The 15,664-nt window shown below is 49.2% G+C and overlaps 1 protein-coding gene across 13 annotated transcripts in view; it reads left to right on the top strand.

The window, feature by feature from the left end:
• The window catches only part of NAV2 (neuron navigator 2), a 771,667-nt gene that overhangs the window by 593,912 nt on the left and 162,091 nt on the right, over positions 1–15,664 (top strand). For all 13 annotated transcript variants that reach the window (XM_044943486.2, XM_044943484.2, XM_044943482.2 and 10 more), the window contains 4 exons: positions 878–1,973; positions 6,908–7,020; positions 13,040–13,148; positions 15,012–15,401. In XM_044943486.2, coding sequence (XP_044799421.2) covers positions 878–1,973; positions 6,908–7,020; positions 13,040–13,148; positions 15,012–15,401 — 1,708 coding nt within the window. The remainder of the gene's footprint in view (positions 1–877; positions 1,974–6,907; positions 7,021–13,039; positions 13,149–15,011; positions 15,402–15,664) is intronic.

Below are 15,664 nucleotides of genomic sequence, written 5' to 3'. Positions count from 1 at the left end.
CAGTTTGGAACCCGCCCGTCTCCGAATAATTCCAGTTCTAATTTGGAAATGTTTTGAGGCTTTTCTGAGAAAAGGGGCTGGCTGGGGAACTACACCCTATGTGCCAAGGGGGAAGCCTTGACTTTCAGATAACCTGCGTGTTTTCCTGCTGACGGTGACGCCTCGTGCTCAGTTCATACTCTTAAGCTGGAAAGCCTTTTTTTAAACTCCAGCCTGCACCACATTGGTAACTCTTTTAAAAGTGCCAACATAGGGAAAACGTTATATGCTTTGATGGGATTTAGCAATTTCTGTGGGTAATTACGTCTGTCAAGATTATCCTTGGTTTCTCTTTTTTCTGGATTTTTTTTTTTTTTTGGAATCTGTTCTGTGTTAATGTCTCTGGTACATTGTTTACTTAAAGTTGGATAATCCTCCATTGTTTGTCTCTGATACATTGTTTTCTTAAAGTTGGATAATCCTCCATTGTTTCCCTTTAGTTGGATAACGGGGTTATGGGTTGAATCATTCAAGACAGGAGATGTTTCTTGTACCACTCCCGCACAATCACAGTGGTGGTGTGGATATTTGTTTGTTTTCCCATGAAGTGTGTGCTTAATTATGCCACATGCATGTGGATGTTAAGGTCGGTGTGCATTCACATAGCATATGCCAAAATGTGGGGGGGGGGGGGGGGGAGTGGGGGAGGAGGGGATGTGAACAGTGCTTGATGGAGCGCGGGAGAAAGTCAAGGTGGAATTTATTGAGACACAGGTAGTGGAGCTGCGTGGCATCCGGGTTGGAGCGATCGGCCGCGCAGCCGTGGCCGACGCCCTCTCGTGATGAGTGCAGGTCCATGCATGTAACTCAGGTCTCCCTCTCTTCCCCGTCTCCGCAGAGCCTTTGGCGAGCCCGGCATCCTCCCACCCCGCAATGAGTGAAGATGCACCCGCTGCTTTGGAGGGGGGCGGCGGGTGTGGCCCTGCTAGCTGCAGCGCCTCCTCGGCCATCCCCCAGCCCGGCTCGGCCTCCAAGCCCTGGCGCAGCAAGTCGGTCAGCGTGAAGCACAGCGCCGCAGCCGCCGCGCTCTCGGTCAAGCCGCCCACACCGGAGCCCCCCCGGCCCGCCCCTGAAGCCCTGAAGCCAGCCCCCAACAATCAGAGGTCGATGCTGGAAAAACTAAAACTTTTCAACAGCAAGGGGGCCTCCAAGGCGGGCGAGGGCCCGGGGTCGCGGGACACGAGCTGCGAGCGGCTGGAGATCCTGCCCAGCTTCGAGGAGAGCGAAGAGATGGAGGCGGGCGGCCGCCCGCTGTCGGCGGCCGGTCCCCCGTCCAACAGCCCCAAGATCGCCCTCAAGGGCATCGCCCAGAGGACTTTCAGCCGGGCGCTGACCAACAAGAAGAGCTCCCCAAAAGGCAGTGAGAAGGAAAAGGAGAAACAACAGCGCGAGAAGGAGAAAAGCAAGGACCTCACCAAGAGAGCCTCGGTGACAGAGAGGCCGGACCTCAGAGAGGGGCCGAGAGAAGACCCCAGCGGGGCCGCCCTGACCGAGATGCCCAAAAAGTCCTCCAAGATTGCCAGCTTCATCCCCAAAGGGGGGAAGCTCAACAGTGCCAAGAAGGAGGCCCCGGCCCCTTCCCACAGCGGGATACCAAAACCAGGGATGAAGAGCGTGCCCGGGAAATCCCCAAGTGCCCCCACGCCTTCCAAGGACGGGGAGCGAGCCCGGGGTGGGAAGCCAACCTCAGGGCTCCCCCAGCAGAAGCCCCCGCTGGACGGCAGGCACTCCAGCTCCTCCTCCAGCCTGGCATCCTCGGAAGGAAAATGCCCCGGAGGGACCGGCCTGAACCACAGCATCAGCAGCCAGACTGTCAGTGCGTCCGTGGGGACCACCCAGACCACAGGAAGCAATACTGTCAGTGTCCAGCTACCTCAGCCCCAGCAGCAATACAGCCACCCCAACACTGCCACCGTGGCGCCTTTCCTGTACAGGTAGGAGCAGCTGCCCCCCTCCCCGGCCCTGCCCAGCCCTGGGCAAGGGGTCTTCGGGGGCAGGGGTCTTCCAGGAACATTGAGGCTGACAGCTCAGGGGCCCCATGATCAGCTCCTGATAGAGATATACATGGTATGCTTGAGGGACAGTTAATTCAGTGTGGCTGGGGCGTGGGGGTAGGTTAGAAAGCTAAAGATAGGAAGGAAAATGTGAGTGATCCTAAGATGCAGAGGAGTGGCCCAGGCACACGGGGACCCAGGGGCTTGGCAGAAGCAGCCTGAACAATAGCTAGGAGGGTGGTTTGGTTTCACTTGACAGGCTCCAAGGTCAGTCCTAAAGCATCCTGAATGTACTCTAAACGCTGAAACACAAAACCACCTTGCTGCGCAACTGAGACTTCTCACAGAGAGGCTCATCTTGAACTTCCAGAACCTCACAGTTTGTTACTCCATTGCACATATTTTTTTTTTCTTTTCTTCTAAAAAATTTTTTTATTTTTATTTTTTGACTACACTGTGTGGATTGTGAATTCCCCAACCAGGGATTAAATCCAGGCCACAGCCATGAAAGCCTGGAATTCTAACCACTAGGCAACCAGGGAACTCAAATATTTTTTCAGTCCCTGCTACGTGCTGGGATTTTTCAGAGGGGAGAATAGGATGAGGAAGAAGGGTAACCATAAGGAAGGACTGGTTCTAGAAGAACCAGAGAACCTGGGTTGTATTTGGGGTGACAAGCCTGAGTGTTTCCATGGTCAGTCCCTCTGCCTGTCTCTGATGGCACATCCAGGGAACCACAGGAGACCACGGGGAGCCCGGTGCTGTTGTGCTGGGTGTTGTGGCCTGTGAGAGCCTCTGGTTACACCACGCACCTGTATAGGATGGGGGACATCGTCTCTGTGTGATGCTTGATTCTTGCAATGAGTCCCGTCTGGGCAGATGGAAGCCACCCAGCCCTGCTCTTGGGGGGTCCCAGAGCCCTGTTCACAGTGCTCAGCTTGATCCTGTGCTCGAGACCTGCCGGGCAGTGGGCCACTCTGCACAGCTGAGTGATAACTAAGAGCCGTCCATAGCACCGAGGGGACCAATTGTTCAGTGTCATAATCCAGGCTCTTCCTTTACAGCTTCTACGCAGCTTATACACACACACACACACATATACCCATAGGCGTGAGTGCACATCACGGTCAGTCACATGTAAATAAGGACACAAGTACACACTCACACATGAAATGTGCATGCACCTATGCATGTATTCACACATGTGTTCGCACACCTGTTCGTATGCACAGACTCGTGGCCATACTTTCCGCTTCCTCAGTCTGCATGGTTCCCCTGTGAATTAGATGTTTCCGCTCTCTCTGCCTGAGGTGAGTTCTAGTTCTGTTACCATTCCTGCCAAGAGTTGATAGGAAGACTGGTTCAAGCAATTGATTGCAGAGTCAAGCCCACAGCATCCAGCCCGTGAGGGAAGGTCAGGCTTCTGACGAGAAGCTGTTTCCTTTTCTTTGTTCACTCTTCCCTTCAGGGAGGGTCACACCAGATCTTTTTAAATGGGAGGTGCTCATCTTTGTAGTAAATCAAGTCATCAGCTCAGCTAACAGCCCTGAGAAGGGTACCAAGGCTTAGATAATGATTCAGCACTGGTCTCTATGCTCAACTTTTTATACAACTGTTTTCTGATCATGGAGGCAACTGAATTGCTTGCTGTGAAATTTTTATCATTGCAGTCATGTGGATAATCTTAAAGTCAGGCATATTCAGGCTGCTATTCCCAGATTTTTGATTTGCATTTTCAGAATTAAAATATGTGACAGTCTGATCACGGTCAATTTCACTCTCTCCCTTTTTTTTCCTGGCTGTAATCATTTGAAAGATTCTAAACCATTTAACCTCTATTTTTTTTCTTTTAATATTTCAAGATTTTTCTATGAGAGGAAAAGCTCTTAATGGTAAAGAGCTAAAGTCCAACAGATGGGAGGGAGAAAACATCCCGTGTGTTGAACCCGGAAGTTTGTGTTCACCCCGTGTGATGTCCTTGTTCCTCCTCTGAGGTGCCTTTCCTCTGGGTGAGCCCGGGAGGGGGCTGGAGAGAAGAGCCCTGGGATAGGAGTCAGGTTGCCTGACTTGGTCTTTTGTTGACTTGTGCGTCCCTGTGTGACTTTGGGACCTGGCTGCAGGCACCGCTGCTGAGTGTGCACCACGTGTGTGCAGAAACCCAGATCATTGGATCGTTCTCACAACTCCACGAGCTGGCTACCTTTTTTATCCCCATTTTTCCGATAAGCAAACTGAGGCCAAGAATAATTAAGTAACTTGATCTACGTCAAAGAGCTGGTAGTCAGAAGAGCTCGTGCTTATAGCCAAGTCTCTCTACCTAGAGGGACCCAGTACTTAACCATGAGATAGTCTTGACTGTAAATCACTGCCTCGTGCTGAGCCTCATCTGTAAATTGAGGAGACAGGACTAGATCAGAGGATTTTAGAAAGTGGTTTAGACTCCATTTGTGCTCCAGGTTCTCTCTCTCAAGTTTACAGCTCACTGTTTATTACTTAACAGTGCTCCCCCTAGAACCTCTCATGTTAATGATGTTACCAAGAGGAAAAGGAAAATAAATCATTAAAAAAAAATCACTTGGAATGAACTATAGTTACCAATTCAGAAGACACACGGGACACCTCTGTTGCTTTATACTTCGCTAAGTGCTTTTGTGTGGCTTCACCTGTGAGTTTTGTAGCAGCCAGGGGAGGTCGCTGTTGTAATCCCATGTCCAGATAAGGGTCCCGCCTCTACAAGGTGCAGTGATTTCCTGAGATGTACGTGGCTATCAAGTAATAGACTGCAGACTCCAGCCAGCTCCATGTTCAGACCTCCAAGTCCAATGCTCCTTCTCTTACCCCGAATCTTTCTAGACTTAAAAACTCATTTATCCATTCAGCACACCCTACCTGAGTGCCTGCTTAGCATATGAATTGGAGCAGAGTGTTCTTAAATGCCCACATCAAAAGAGCCAGTCTTAGCCTTCAGAGAGCTCTTAATCTAGTGGAGGAAAGGTTTATTAATTAGATCTTACTGTAATAAGTAGACATCAGAAGAACAGAAACACACAAGAGGTGGAGTCATCCGCTGGCCAAGAATTGGGGAAAGCTTCCAAACCAAGATGACATGGGGACTGTGCCTTCAAGGCAGATCAGGAGCAAACTAAGGAAGAAAGAGGAAAAGAGCCTTCAGTCAAAGGGCACAGTGACTACAAAGACAAAATTGTGAAGGGCTGGGTATGAGCTGGGACTGGAGAGAAGCCACATGTGGGTGGAGCACAGGGCAGGGCCGTGTGTAAAGGCAGGAGCGCCAGGAGACGGGTTGGAAATGAAGGAGGAAGAATCCTGTGAAGTAGGGCATCCTCTATCACAATAAGGACTTTAGGTCTTAATCTGCGGGCAACGGAAAACCATTAGAGACCTTTAATCAAAAGATGAAAGATCACATCAGGGTCACCGAGGTCAGTGGAGAATAGAATGGGGGGTGGACAAGACCTGGAAACAGTCTAAAACAGAGATCACAGTTCAGGTGCCTGCTTGGGCCCGCAGAGGTGATACCACAGAAGCAGCACCCTGAGTGGTTCAGGGTGAATGGGACTCCGGGAAAGGGAACATCATGCCTCCCCAGAGGGAACCGCCACCACTTTTCACCAGCAGGTGGCGCCCTGCAAGAACGTGAGCTCAGTCCTTCCAGACTTGCTTTTACTGAGAAAAGGACAGAAATCCAGATTTTTTTGGTGACCTCTCTCCAGTTTTAAATGTGGACGTGAATTCAAAAGCTTTGAAAGATACTAGGCAGACCAGTAAGAATCATCCGTGGGCTGGTTTCTATACCTGGCTGTCATTTGTAAGCTGTATGGCTGGAGGCAATATACCTGTTCACCGGCCTGGGCAGAGATGATGAAAGCTTGGATTCTGGTCAAAGGAAGGAGAGGAACACAGAGAGCACGGAAATCCTTTAAATTCAGAGATGATGGGAATGGGGAACCGATGGCGTCAATAGGAAGGCAGAGGTGGGGGGGAGTGTAGATGGATGATGTGGGGCTTATCGGTACCTCCCCCACAGTCTGTTTTAGGCAATTCACATTCTTGGCAAACACTTTTTCATAGAGAGTGAAATCTGGTTGAATTAGCTGAGGATGCCGATGAATGAATAACATTACACCCAGGGTTATGTATCCGAATGTAATTATATTTGCCTGGCACGCCTGAATAAGCAGAGGTAATTGTGGCTAGAGCACATTGCTTGATTGTCTCGATTTGCTTGACAAATAAGGGCATGGAGAAGGTTTGGGGAAGTACAGATTTCAGTCAAGTGTTGAAATAATGATCAGTGAGACCTTTCATCTCAGGAGATCTGAGCTCTGAATCAGACCTGGAGGGCAAACACACCTGCTTGGCACCCACTCCTGGCGGGTTGTACAGTCACCTCTCCAGAGACAGCCGTGTCAGGAGGATCTGGGCGGGGGGCGGGGGTGGCGCACGGGGCTGCCAGTGGAATCATCTTCATGCTTGGCTTGCTGGCATCGCTGGTTACTTAGAAGTGGCTCTTTGGCACAGGTTAAATGATCTAAACCGCCGGGTACTTGCCAGCCTTTCGCTGGCTAGATCTAGCTCCCCAAAGGGGACGCAGAGACGCGTTCCCCAGTGAAGGATTGCAGACCCTCCATTTGGGTGATGAATATTTCATCTTTTACACTTCGGTGGCTCTCTCTGTTTCTGGGACATCGCTCCATGTGCATCGATGAATTATTTAGAGTCTGTCTGCTGGTCTGCTCTGTTCTAAAGCTTCTCACCAAAGAAGGGGCTCACGGGGGTTGTGATCGGAACACAGTGGTCCAGATGGGGTAGTTACTGCTTGTGACAAGTATGTCTGCTCTGGTTTGTGTGTGAAGGTCCCAGACAGACACCGAAGGGAATGTTACTGCCGAATCCAGCTCAGGGGGTGTGACCATGGAGCCCAGCCACTACACCAAGAGTGGACAGCCTGCCCTGGAGGAACTCACTGGTGAGTACAGAGCCCTGGAACTTCCCTGTCTCTGGGAGGTGAGGCCTCCCAAGCAACCACCGCTGAAAGTGCCGAACCCAGCTGGTCGTGAAGTTGCTTCACTGTTGCTTTGATTGATGAGCCAAACTGATTTTCTGTCTTCCTGCTTCCTTTTTTTCCCCCTCTTCTCTCTCTCACAGTCTATTCCCTCCTTCCCAGACTATAAAAAGTCTTTTACCTGTTGGTGAACTCTGCTTTAAGCCATGCTCCACCCCACTCATGTGGGGGCTCTGGGCTTGGGACACTTCACCTTGAATCTCCTTCTTCAGACTTCAGATAGAGTTGCTTTCCAAAAAGAGTTAGAACTCTAAAATGTTTTGACTTTTTTCAAATTTCCTTTCTTGAAGCACTGATTGAAAATTGTTCTGAGCATCCTCAGACAGTTGGAAAGAAGATTTCAGCATATTTCTTTTACCAAAAACAAAAGTCTAAATTTTATTTAAATGTAACCTAGCAAGGAGCGGCTTCCCTAAGCATTCAGATGGTGTTAAGGAATCTGCCTGCAATGTGCGAGACCGGGGTTTGATTCTCCAGTTTGGGAAGATCCCCTGGAGAAGGGAATGGCAACCCACTCCAGTATTCTTGCTTGGAGAATTCGATGGACAGAGGAGCCTGGCGGGCTACAGTCCACAGGGTCGCAAAGCGTCAGACACAACTGAGCGACTAACGCTTTTTGACAGGAATGATAATTAAAGGATGTGATATCATATAAAAACATAAAATCTGCAATTGTCATACAGTTAATTCCACAAATATTTATTAGCGTTATACCGTCACAGTGTTCATTTAAAGACACAGAAGTAGCATCAGAATTGAATTCCTGCTGCAGTGCATTCTGGGCCACCGCTTTCCCTGTGCTTATCCCTGTTCCCAGCTCTGTGCCCTGGGTCCCAGCAACTTCTAATCAGGGAAGTGAGTGGCAAGCCACATATTGAGCAGTGGCTGTGTTATTCTTTGAATATCATACCACTTCCTGGGTTGGGTTAAAAACTAAATCCATGTTTAAAATCCATTTATTAAACTAAGTATCTGTGACCGCCCCATTTGAATAGCCATGGTACAGCAGTGGAGTTGGTATGCAGCCTGTATGATCGACTCGTCCACCCATTTGACCATTAACTCTGAGTGTTCATTTCAGAGGATCTAAGAGGTTTAGCTCTTTCCCTCTGGCTCTGCTGGCTGGGCACGTTGAGGAAATAGAGAAGTTTCCAGCCATTTGTAAGTGATCCATCTTGCAGTGGTTTGGGGCCCTACATTTGGGATTGATTTTACGTTTCCTTCTTTCTCAGGTTTTAGCTCCCTTACATGTGAGAACCTGGATGGTGCAGGAAAAGGGTCAGCTCTCAGGAGAAGGGTATGGGGGTTAATGACTGCTCAGGTCTCCACACACATTCCAGATCGTGTTCATATGTGCACACATCAAAAGAGCCAGGCCAGTGATCCAGCAGCTGGCATGGGTCAGACATGTGTCTTGTGGAGGAGTGTGGATTCATGTCAGACCCAGGGGCTCAGTGAAATTTACATCTGAGAAGTGAAGGTGGCAGCCAGAGACCATTCCACATAACACTTAAATTTCAGAGGGACAGATGGCAGCCTGTGATCTTTTCAGCCTTTTTCTTTTCCTCCTCATGTCTCCTGTGCATTAGGACAGCAACCAAGTGAGAGCTCAGAAAGCTTGAGATGCTGTCTGTGGGTTTGGGGACCAGAACTGTTCAGCCAGTCATGGCTAATCAAGCGCTCTTAGGTGTGAAGTCGAAGGGTTTTAGTTGCTAAGGAAACTTCCTGAATTGGGATAACTTGTCTTTACATTTAAGCAGTGAAACTCACACGCGTGGCTGTGTCATGTGTGTGAATAGTTTTGCGGAGACATCACACAGTAGCGTGCGTGTATGAGGTTGAATTCAGCTTATCTACAGCCAATCCCTTGAAATGACCACAAATGTGTGTGTCCAGGAATTGCCATTTATGAGACTCTTTGATCTGTTACTTAGTTCTTTCCCCTTACTCATGCAAGTAGGTGGACTGTCCCATGGTGCTCTACCATTCACACAGTGACAGGTGAGATAAGCAGCTCGGATTGTAGCGTTAGGAGGAACCACATCCACTCCTTATCCAGTCCATGAATCCCTTCTGTCATTCACTGACGAGTTGTCTTTCAGCCTCTGCTGGAATACTTCTTGTGATGGAAAAGCTATTCCTTCATGAGGCAGCCCTTCCATACCTAGCTGGCTTTACCTGGTAATGGAGTCTTTTATCCTTCCATTTCTAAATCACTGGACATAACCAGCCTCCTGAAGCTCACGGACAGTTTCCATTCCTTTCCTACAGCAGCATGTCCCCTAGCCTCCCTCTTCTAAGTAAAAACTCCTAGTCCCATCCGTGTTCCTCATGTTAACACCCTGCCATCCTCACATCTGCTCTGTGTGATCAGAACGTGCTGTTCTCTCCATCGTAATGCCTGGCTTGGGGAGGGGACTGCCCTGGGCAGGTGAGGAGAGTCACGGGTAAACATAGAATGGTTCATAGTAGATGGGCTTCAAGGGCCCAGTCATTTCCCTTGGGGCACGCTGTGTGTTTATTTTGTTCAGACAATGAGTTGTGATGGAGATCTTGTACTGAGCCCATCTTCTAGCATGCAGAATGGGCAGTTTAGAACATCATCACCTGAGCAAGGCAGGTGGATTACTAGTCTGTGCGTCTACATTGCCCTTGGAATCTTTGAGGGGAGCATATATTTCCCAGTGGGACTCCTCGGGGGAAACAGTGCATTCAGATTCAATGAGCCCTGCATTTAAGTGGTGAAACTCATGTGTGTGGTTGTATCATGTGTGTGGCTGTACGGTGAATAATTTTATGAAGACACTACGTCGTAGCTTGTAAGTATGAGGTTGAATCCAGCTTATCTACAGCCAGTTCCTTGAAATGACAACAAATGGATGTATTTAGGGATGGACGTTTATGGGACTATTTGATCAGTTGCTTAGGGATATCACGTGTCATCTCATCTGATCCTTCTAACCTAAGGGAAGGACTTTTATCCCCATTTTACAGATGACATTCAGAGAGGATAAGTGATTTGTCCAAGGTCAAGTGGCTAATAAGTGGCAATGCCACTGTGCAAACCTTTATCTGTTGGAGTGCAAAATCTGTCCTTTCTCTTTCACCCTACACTGACCAAACATTTTTGGGGCAATAAATATTTCTTGAGCATATCTAGATTTGTGTGGGGGTTACCACGAACAAAGGTGAGTTACAACTCTGTGTCAAAGACCTTTGTCTTAGGAGACTTAACACAGGCAAATGTGTCATTAAGACGTCAGTAGGGACGTGGACATATACAGACCTGCCTCAGAGACATTGCCAGTTTGGTTCCAGACCACTGCAGTGAAGTAAAGACTGCAAGAAGGCAAGTCACACAGATGTTTTTTGGTTTTCCAGTGCACTTCTCTGGTGGCTCAGAGGGTTAAGAACCCACCTGCCGATGCAGGAGGTGTAGGTTCAATCCCAGGCTTGATGCCCTGGAGAAGGAAATGGCTACCCACTCTAGTATTCTTGCCTGGGAAATCCCATGGACAGAACTGCCTGGCTGGCCACAGTCCACAGGGTTGCCAAAGAGTCGGACACGACTGAGCGACATGAAAAGCCGTGTGTTTCTGCTATATTCTAGTCTATTAAGTATACAGTAACATTATGTCTAAAAAAACAACGTACTATTTTGAACAACGTACTTAATTGAAAAATACTTCATTGCTAAAAAAATGCCAACCGTCGTCTGAACCTTCAGTGAGTCATAGTCTTGTCGCTGGTGGAGGGTTGGAAATATTGGCAGAATCACCGAAGTGCGACACAGAGAGCCGGAGTGAGCGAGTGCCGGTGGAAAAACGGCGCCCACAGACGCGGTCGGAGCAGGGTTGCCACAAACCTTCCATCTGTAAAGATCACAGTATCAGCAAAGCACAATAGAACAAGGTGTGCCTGTAAATATAGTTATTATACTGTTGTGCACGATTAAGTTAATTAATGAAGGTAATTGGAAAACTGGTGCCTAGACTTAGCTTCATAATAAATGTTCCCTGCAGGGCCTGGAGCCATCCAAAAGATCAGTACCTTTTTTTGGCAGCCTTTACACAGATAAAATGTGGCCAAACTGGCAGTGAAAGATATTTAATTGATGGCCCCGTGGATAGATGCAATTACATTCCTCCAAAGCCATTAGGGGAAGGTAAAGTAGACATTCATCACTGCTTTCGTTTAAAAACATGGACGTTCGTATGTACTTTAAAGAACTGGGTGGGAAATGCAGGTCTGACTAGTTTTCAGATAAGGGAAAAATGCCTTTCAAATTTCTCTTGGTTAGGAGCGGGGAGAAAATTGAAAACACTGACTTTTCAAGGCCAGAGAGTTTGCTATAGCGAATTTCTTCATAGAATCAATCATTGAACCCACCCTCCAGGCACCACCGTGTTGAGAATAACCTAAGAAGTGGTCATCTGTCTCAGAAGGAGAGTTAATTCTATGCTTTTTCTTCGCTGCCTGTTGCCCTGTTGATGACACTTGCTGGAAGTTCCACTTGGTGTCTGCTTAAACCCCACTTGCTGTGGCCCGTGTGCACCATATTCTGTATGGAGCTTAATTTAGAAATATTGCTCAGTACTTGAAATAGTCATCAGCTTTAAAAGACCCTTGATGGTGGTCTTCTCAGCTCTCCTGGAATTACTCTGAGGGAAAGATGTGTGATTCCTCTCATCACTATTGTAGTTATTCAACTTTTCCTCTCCCCCACCATAAGCCCAAACAAGACAGAATGGCCAGACACCCCCAGGCCGAGGCTTCTCTGAGAGGGGGTGTGGCTTCCTAGCTTGTATGTGGCCTCTTTCTCCTGGGATGTTTGTGCCAGCTTCACCTCTCCAGACCAGTGGAGAGGTGGGAATTGTTGGGAACATTTAGTGGGAAATGTTGCACAGGAATGGAAGTCCCTTGTCCCCCAGAGAGAAGCCTGACTCTTCTCCAACGCTCCCCACTCGGCAGCACCAGCTGGCGTGATCAGGTGGGCGCTGCACTTCGGGATCTTCGTTCAGTCCCGAGACAGCCCTCTGAGACCAGCACTGTCGCTGTCTTGGATTAGGACCGTGGCATCCGAAGGGCAGAGAGGGTCTGCACCTTCCTCGTGACCACTCAGCCAGGGAAGAGAGGAGCCAGAATTCGAGATGACGTAACAAATCGGGCCAAGAAGGCAAACCGCTCTCTGTAGAAATATTAATGATCAATAGGTGCAGATCTTTTAGCCACTACAAATGAGCCGTCTATAATGTTGCATCAGGGCTTCCTTGGTGGCTCAGTGCTAAAGAATCTGCCTGCCAGTGCAAGAGACACGGGTTTGATCCCTTCCCAGAGGAAGACCCCACATGCCTCAGAGCAACGAAGCCCAGGAACCACAGCTACTGAAGCCTGTGCTCCATGATAAGAAAAGTCACGGCAGTGAGAAGCCTGCACAGCACCACAGAGTGGCCCCTGCTCACCACAACTGGAGAAAGCCTGAGCTGCAGTGAAAACCCAGCACAGCCAAAAATATATAAATAAGTAATGTTGGGTCAGTAGATAGCAGCGCCTACTATGGAGGAGAAAGCAAAAGGCCTTTCCCACTTCTGTGGGCAGGGCTCAGACCTAGCATGTGTCTGTCTTTATGGGAGACAGTGTGGAAATGTGTTTACTATCTCAGACTCTGTCTTTGTCTCATAAGCTAGACCTCACCTATTGCTGGAGGGACCTGCAGGGAGATGACAGACTTCTCTATTTAGGTTTAACGCCTTCCTTTGGGTATTCCTCCATCCATTCATTCACTCTCAAATCCTTCTTGAGGGTGTGTGATGAGCCAGGTCCCGAGCAGGCAGCATGGTTATGGTCATGGACACGACTGCTGTTCCCATGAATCTCCCCATCTACCTGAGAACTTAAACAGTCTTCACCTTTGTCTCTCCAGGGGAGGATCCCGAGGCTCGGCGACTGCGGACGGTGAAGAATATTGCTGATCTGCGGCAGAATTTGGAGGAGACCATGTCCAGTTTACGGGGAACTCAGGTTACACACAGGTACCTGGAGCGTGAATCACTTCCCTGAGTCGGCTGGTAACTTGATTATCACATGGCTGCTCCTGCCGTGGTGTGTTCCCGCCCTAGCCACATACGTGATTTAGTTAATAATGGAGTAAATAACCTGGATTGCCAATGTGCTGAAATTCACTGAGCATACCAGATGGCATGCAGAAGTGTCAGGAGCAAAAATGCATAGAGACGGATTCCTTCCCAAAGCAGAAGGTTGCTCAATCCATTCCACAGAGGATGTGGCAGACCAGCTGCGTTGAAATTTCCCTTTGCTTGCATTTTCCAAAATGATATTGGGCTGTTAAAATGAGCAGGTGAACTGTACTTGACCTATGTGATAAAATGAGTAACTCACATTCCTGCCCTCTCTTCTGATCCCCAGCACTCTGTAATGTTGTTAGTCAGGCACGTGTATAAAGCACGTACGGAAATATTTATAAAAGCGGAGGATCATGTTTAAACCACGGTTTCGTTGGATGAACTCTAGGATTACGTTGGAAACATTTATCAGCTTCTTTTCACTGTTGAGCGAGAAGGTGAAGAGGATGCAGCCCTAGGCATCCTTCATGATTTGGGCAGAACCAGGTTTTACGGTTTGTGTTTGGCCTTGATGATCAAGGTAAAGGCCTAGTTACCCCTGTAAGCTCCCTGGTCAGGGAGGTCTCCTTTGCTTCTCCAGTTTCAGTCTTTTTGATAAATGAACACAGCAGGAGTTCGCTGGGCTCCCCCTCTGCCTGCAGCTTTGGCAGAACAGGATTAAGCACCATGGGTTCTTAAAGACCAGGGCCTAAACCTTGTGTGCATGTGAAGTCGCTTCTGTCTTGTCCAACTCTTTGCTACCCCATGGACTGTAGCCCACCAGGCTCTGCTGTCCATGGAATTCTCTAGGAAAGAATACTGGAGTGGGTTGCCATGCCCTCCTCCAGGGGATCTTCCTGAGCAGGGATTGAATCCACGTCTCTTATGTCTCCTGCATTAGCAGGCAGGTTCTTTACCACTACTGCCACCTGGGAAGCCCACCTAAACCCGGGATGAGCTCAGTTTCCTGGCAGATTCAGACCCAGCTAGTTTCATGCGTCACCAGCCCTGCATTCATCTCTCATTTCTGGTCTTTTGCCCCCAAAGTTTAATTGTCATTTTGGACAAAAGAGGAGAGAAGCAAATGTGTGGGGGAAATGCATGTTACAGAGTGAGAAAATCAGGGCCCTCCCCACCTGCTCGGTCTGGAGAGAGCTGAGGACGTGAAATGTCTTAGGACCCCGGGGAGGACGGGTACCTCCCGCCTTTAGGAAGGAAGAGATGAAAGGCACCATCCAAGGACAAGCGGGCGGGCTCTGTGTCCCATCGTTATCCGTCCAGCATGGTCTCTGTCCTTTGCTGGGTTACAAAGAAGACTGGTTAAGATCATTTCTTTAAAGTAACTGGGGGACTGCCCTGGTGGGACTCCATGCTGCCAATGCAGGGGGCTCAGGTTCGATCCCTGGTCAGGAAACTCGATTCCACATGGCGCAACTAAAGATCCCTCGTGCTGCAGCTGTGACTCGGCACCAGCAAATAAGTGAATAAAAGTAAATATTAAAAAATGAAGTAACTGGTCGTGGGTATCTTGTACCGTGTTTTAGGGGAGAAGTCTCCACTAGGCTTTTCGCAATGTCACTCAGACTTGCAGCTTCATCTTGTCATTTTTAACAGCAGAACTACACTGGGTGGTACGTTGGTACCTTATTTTTTGATCCTATTTTGTAGATGGGAAGTATTTCATAGTTCTAGAAAAGAAAATTAAAGAGGATGTAAGCGCAAAGACCGCTGGGCACATCGGGGTCTCACGCAAGGCCGGTTTTATGTCTCTAGCACGTTGGAAACCACGTTTGACACCAATGTCACCACGGAGATCAGTGGGCGCAGTATCCTCAGCTTGACGGGCAGACCCACTCCCCTGGCCTGGAGGCTCGGCCAGTCCAGCCCCCGGCTGCAGGCGGGAGACGCCCCCTCCATGGGCAATGGGTACCCTCCCCGAGCCAACGCCAGCCGCTTCATCAACACCGAGTCGGGCCGCTACGTGTACTCTGCCCCCCTGCGGAGGCAGCTGGCCTCCAGGGGCAGCAGCGTCTGCCACGTGGATGTCTCGGACAAGGCGGGAGATGAGATGGACCTGGAGGCCATCAGCATGGACGCGCCTGGCTACATGAGCGACGGGGACGTGCTGAGCAAGAACATGCGGGCGGACGACATCACCAGCGGGTGAGTACCTGGGCCGCTGCTCTTCTCATGGAGTGGCGGCCTGGCACCTGCCTTCTCTTCTGTGGGACTTCCTAACGTTCTCTGGAGTGAGGTGTTCATCACTCAGTCATGTCTGACTCTTTGCGACCCCATGGACTGTAGCCCGCCAGGCTCCTCTGTCTATGGAGTTCTCCAGGTAAGAATACTGCAGTGGGTTGCCATTTCCTTCACCCGGGGTCTTTCTGATGCAGGGATTGAACCCAGGTCTCCTGCACTGCAGGCAG

This window comes from Bubalus bubalis, chromosome 5 (assembly GCF_019923935.1).
Source record: "Bubalus bubalis isolate 160015118507 breed Murrah chromosome 5, NDDB_SH_1, whole genome shotgun sequence".
Lineage (NCBI taxonomy): Eukaryota > Metazoa > Chordata > Mammalia > Artiodactyla > Bovidae > Bubalus > Bubalus bubalis.
Note: the sequence above shows the minus strand (reverse complement) of the source record. Positions and strands in the feature narration are given on the sequence as shown.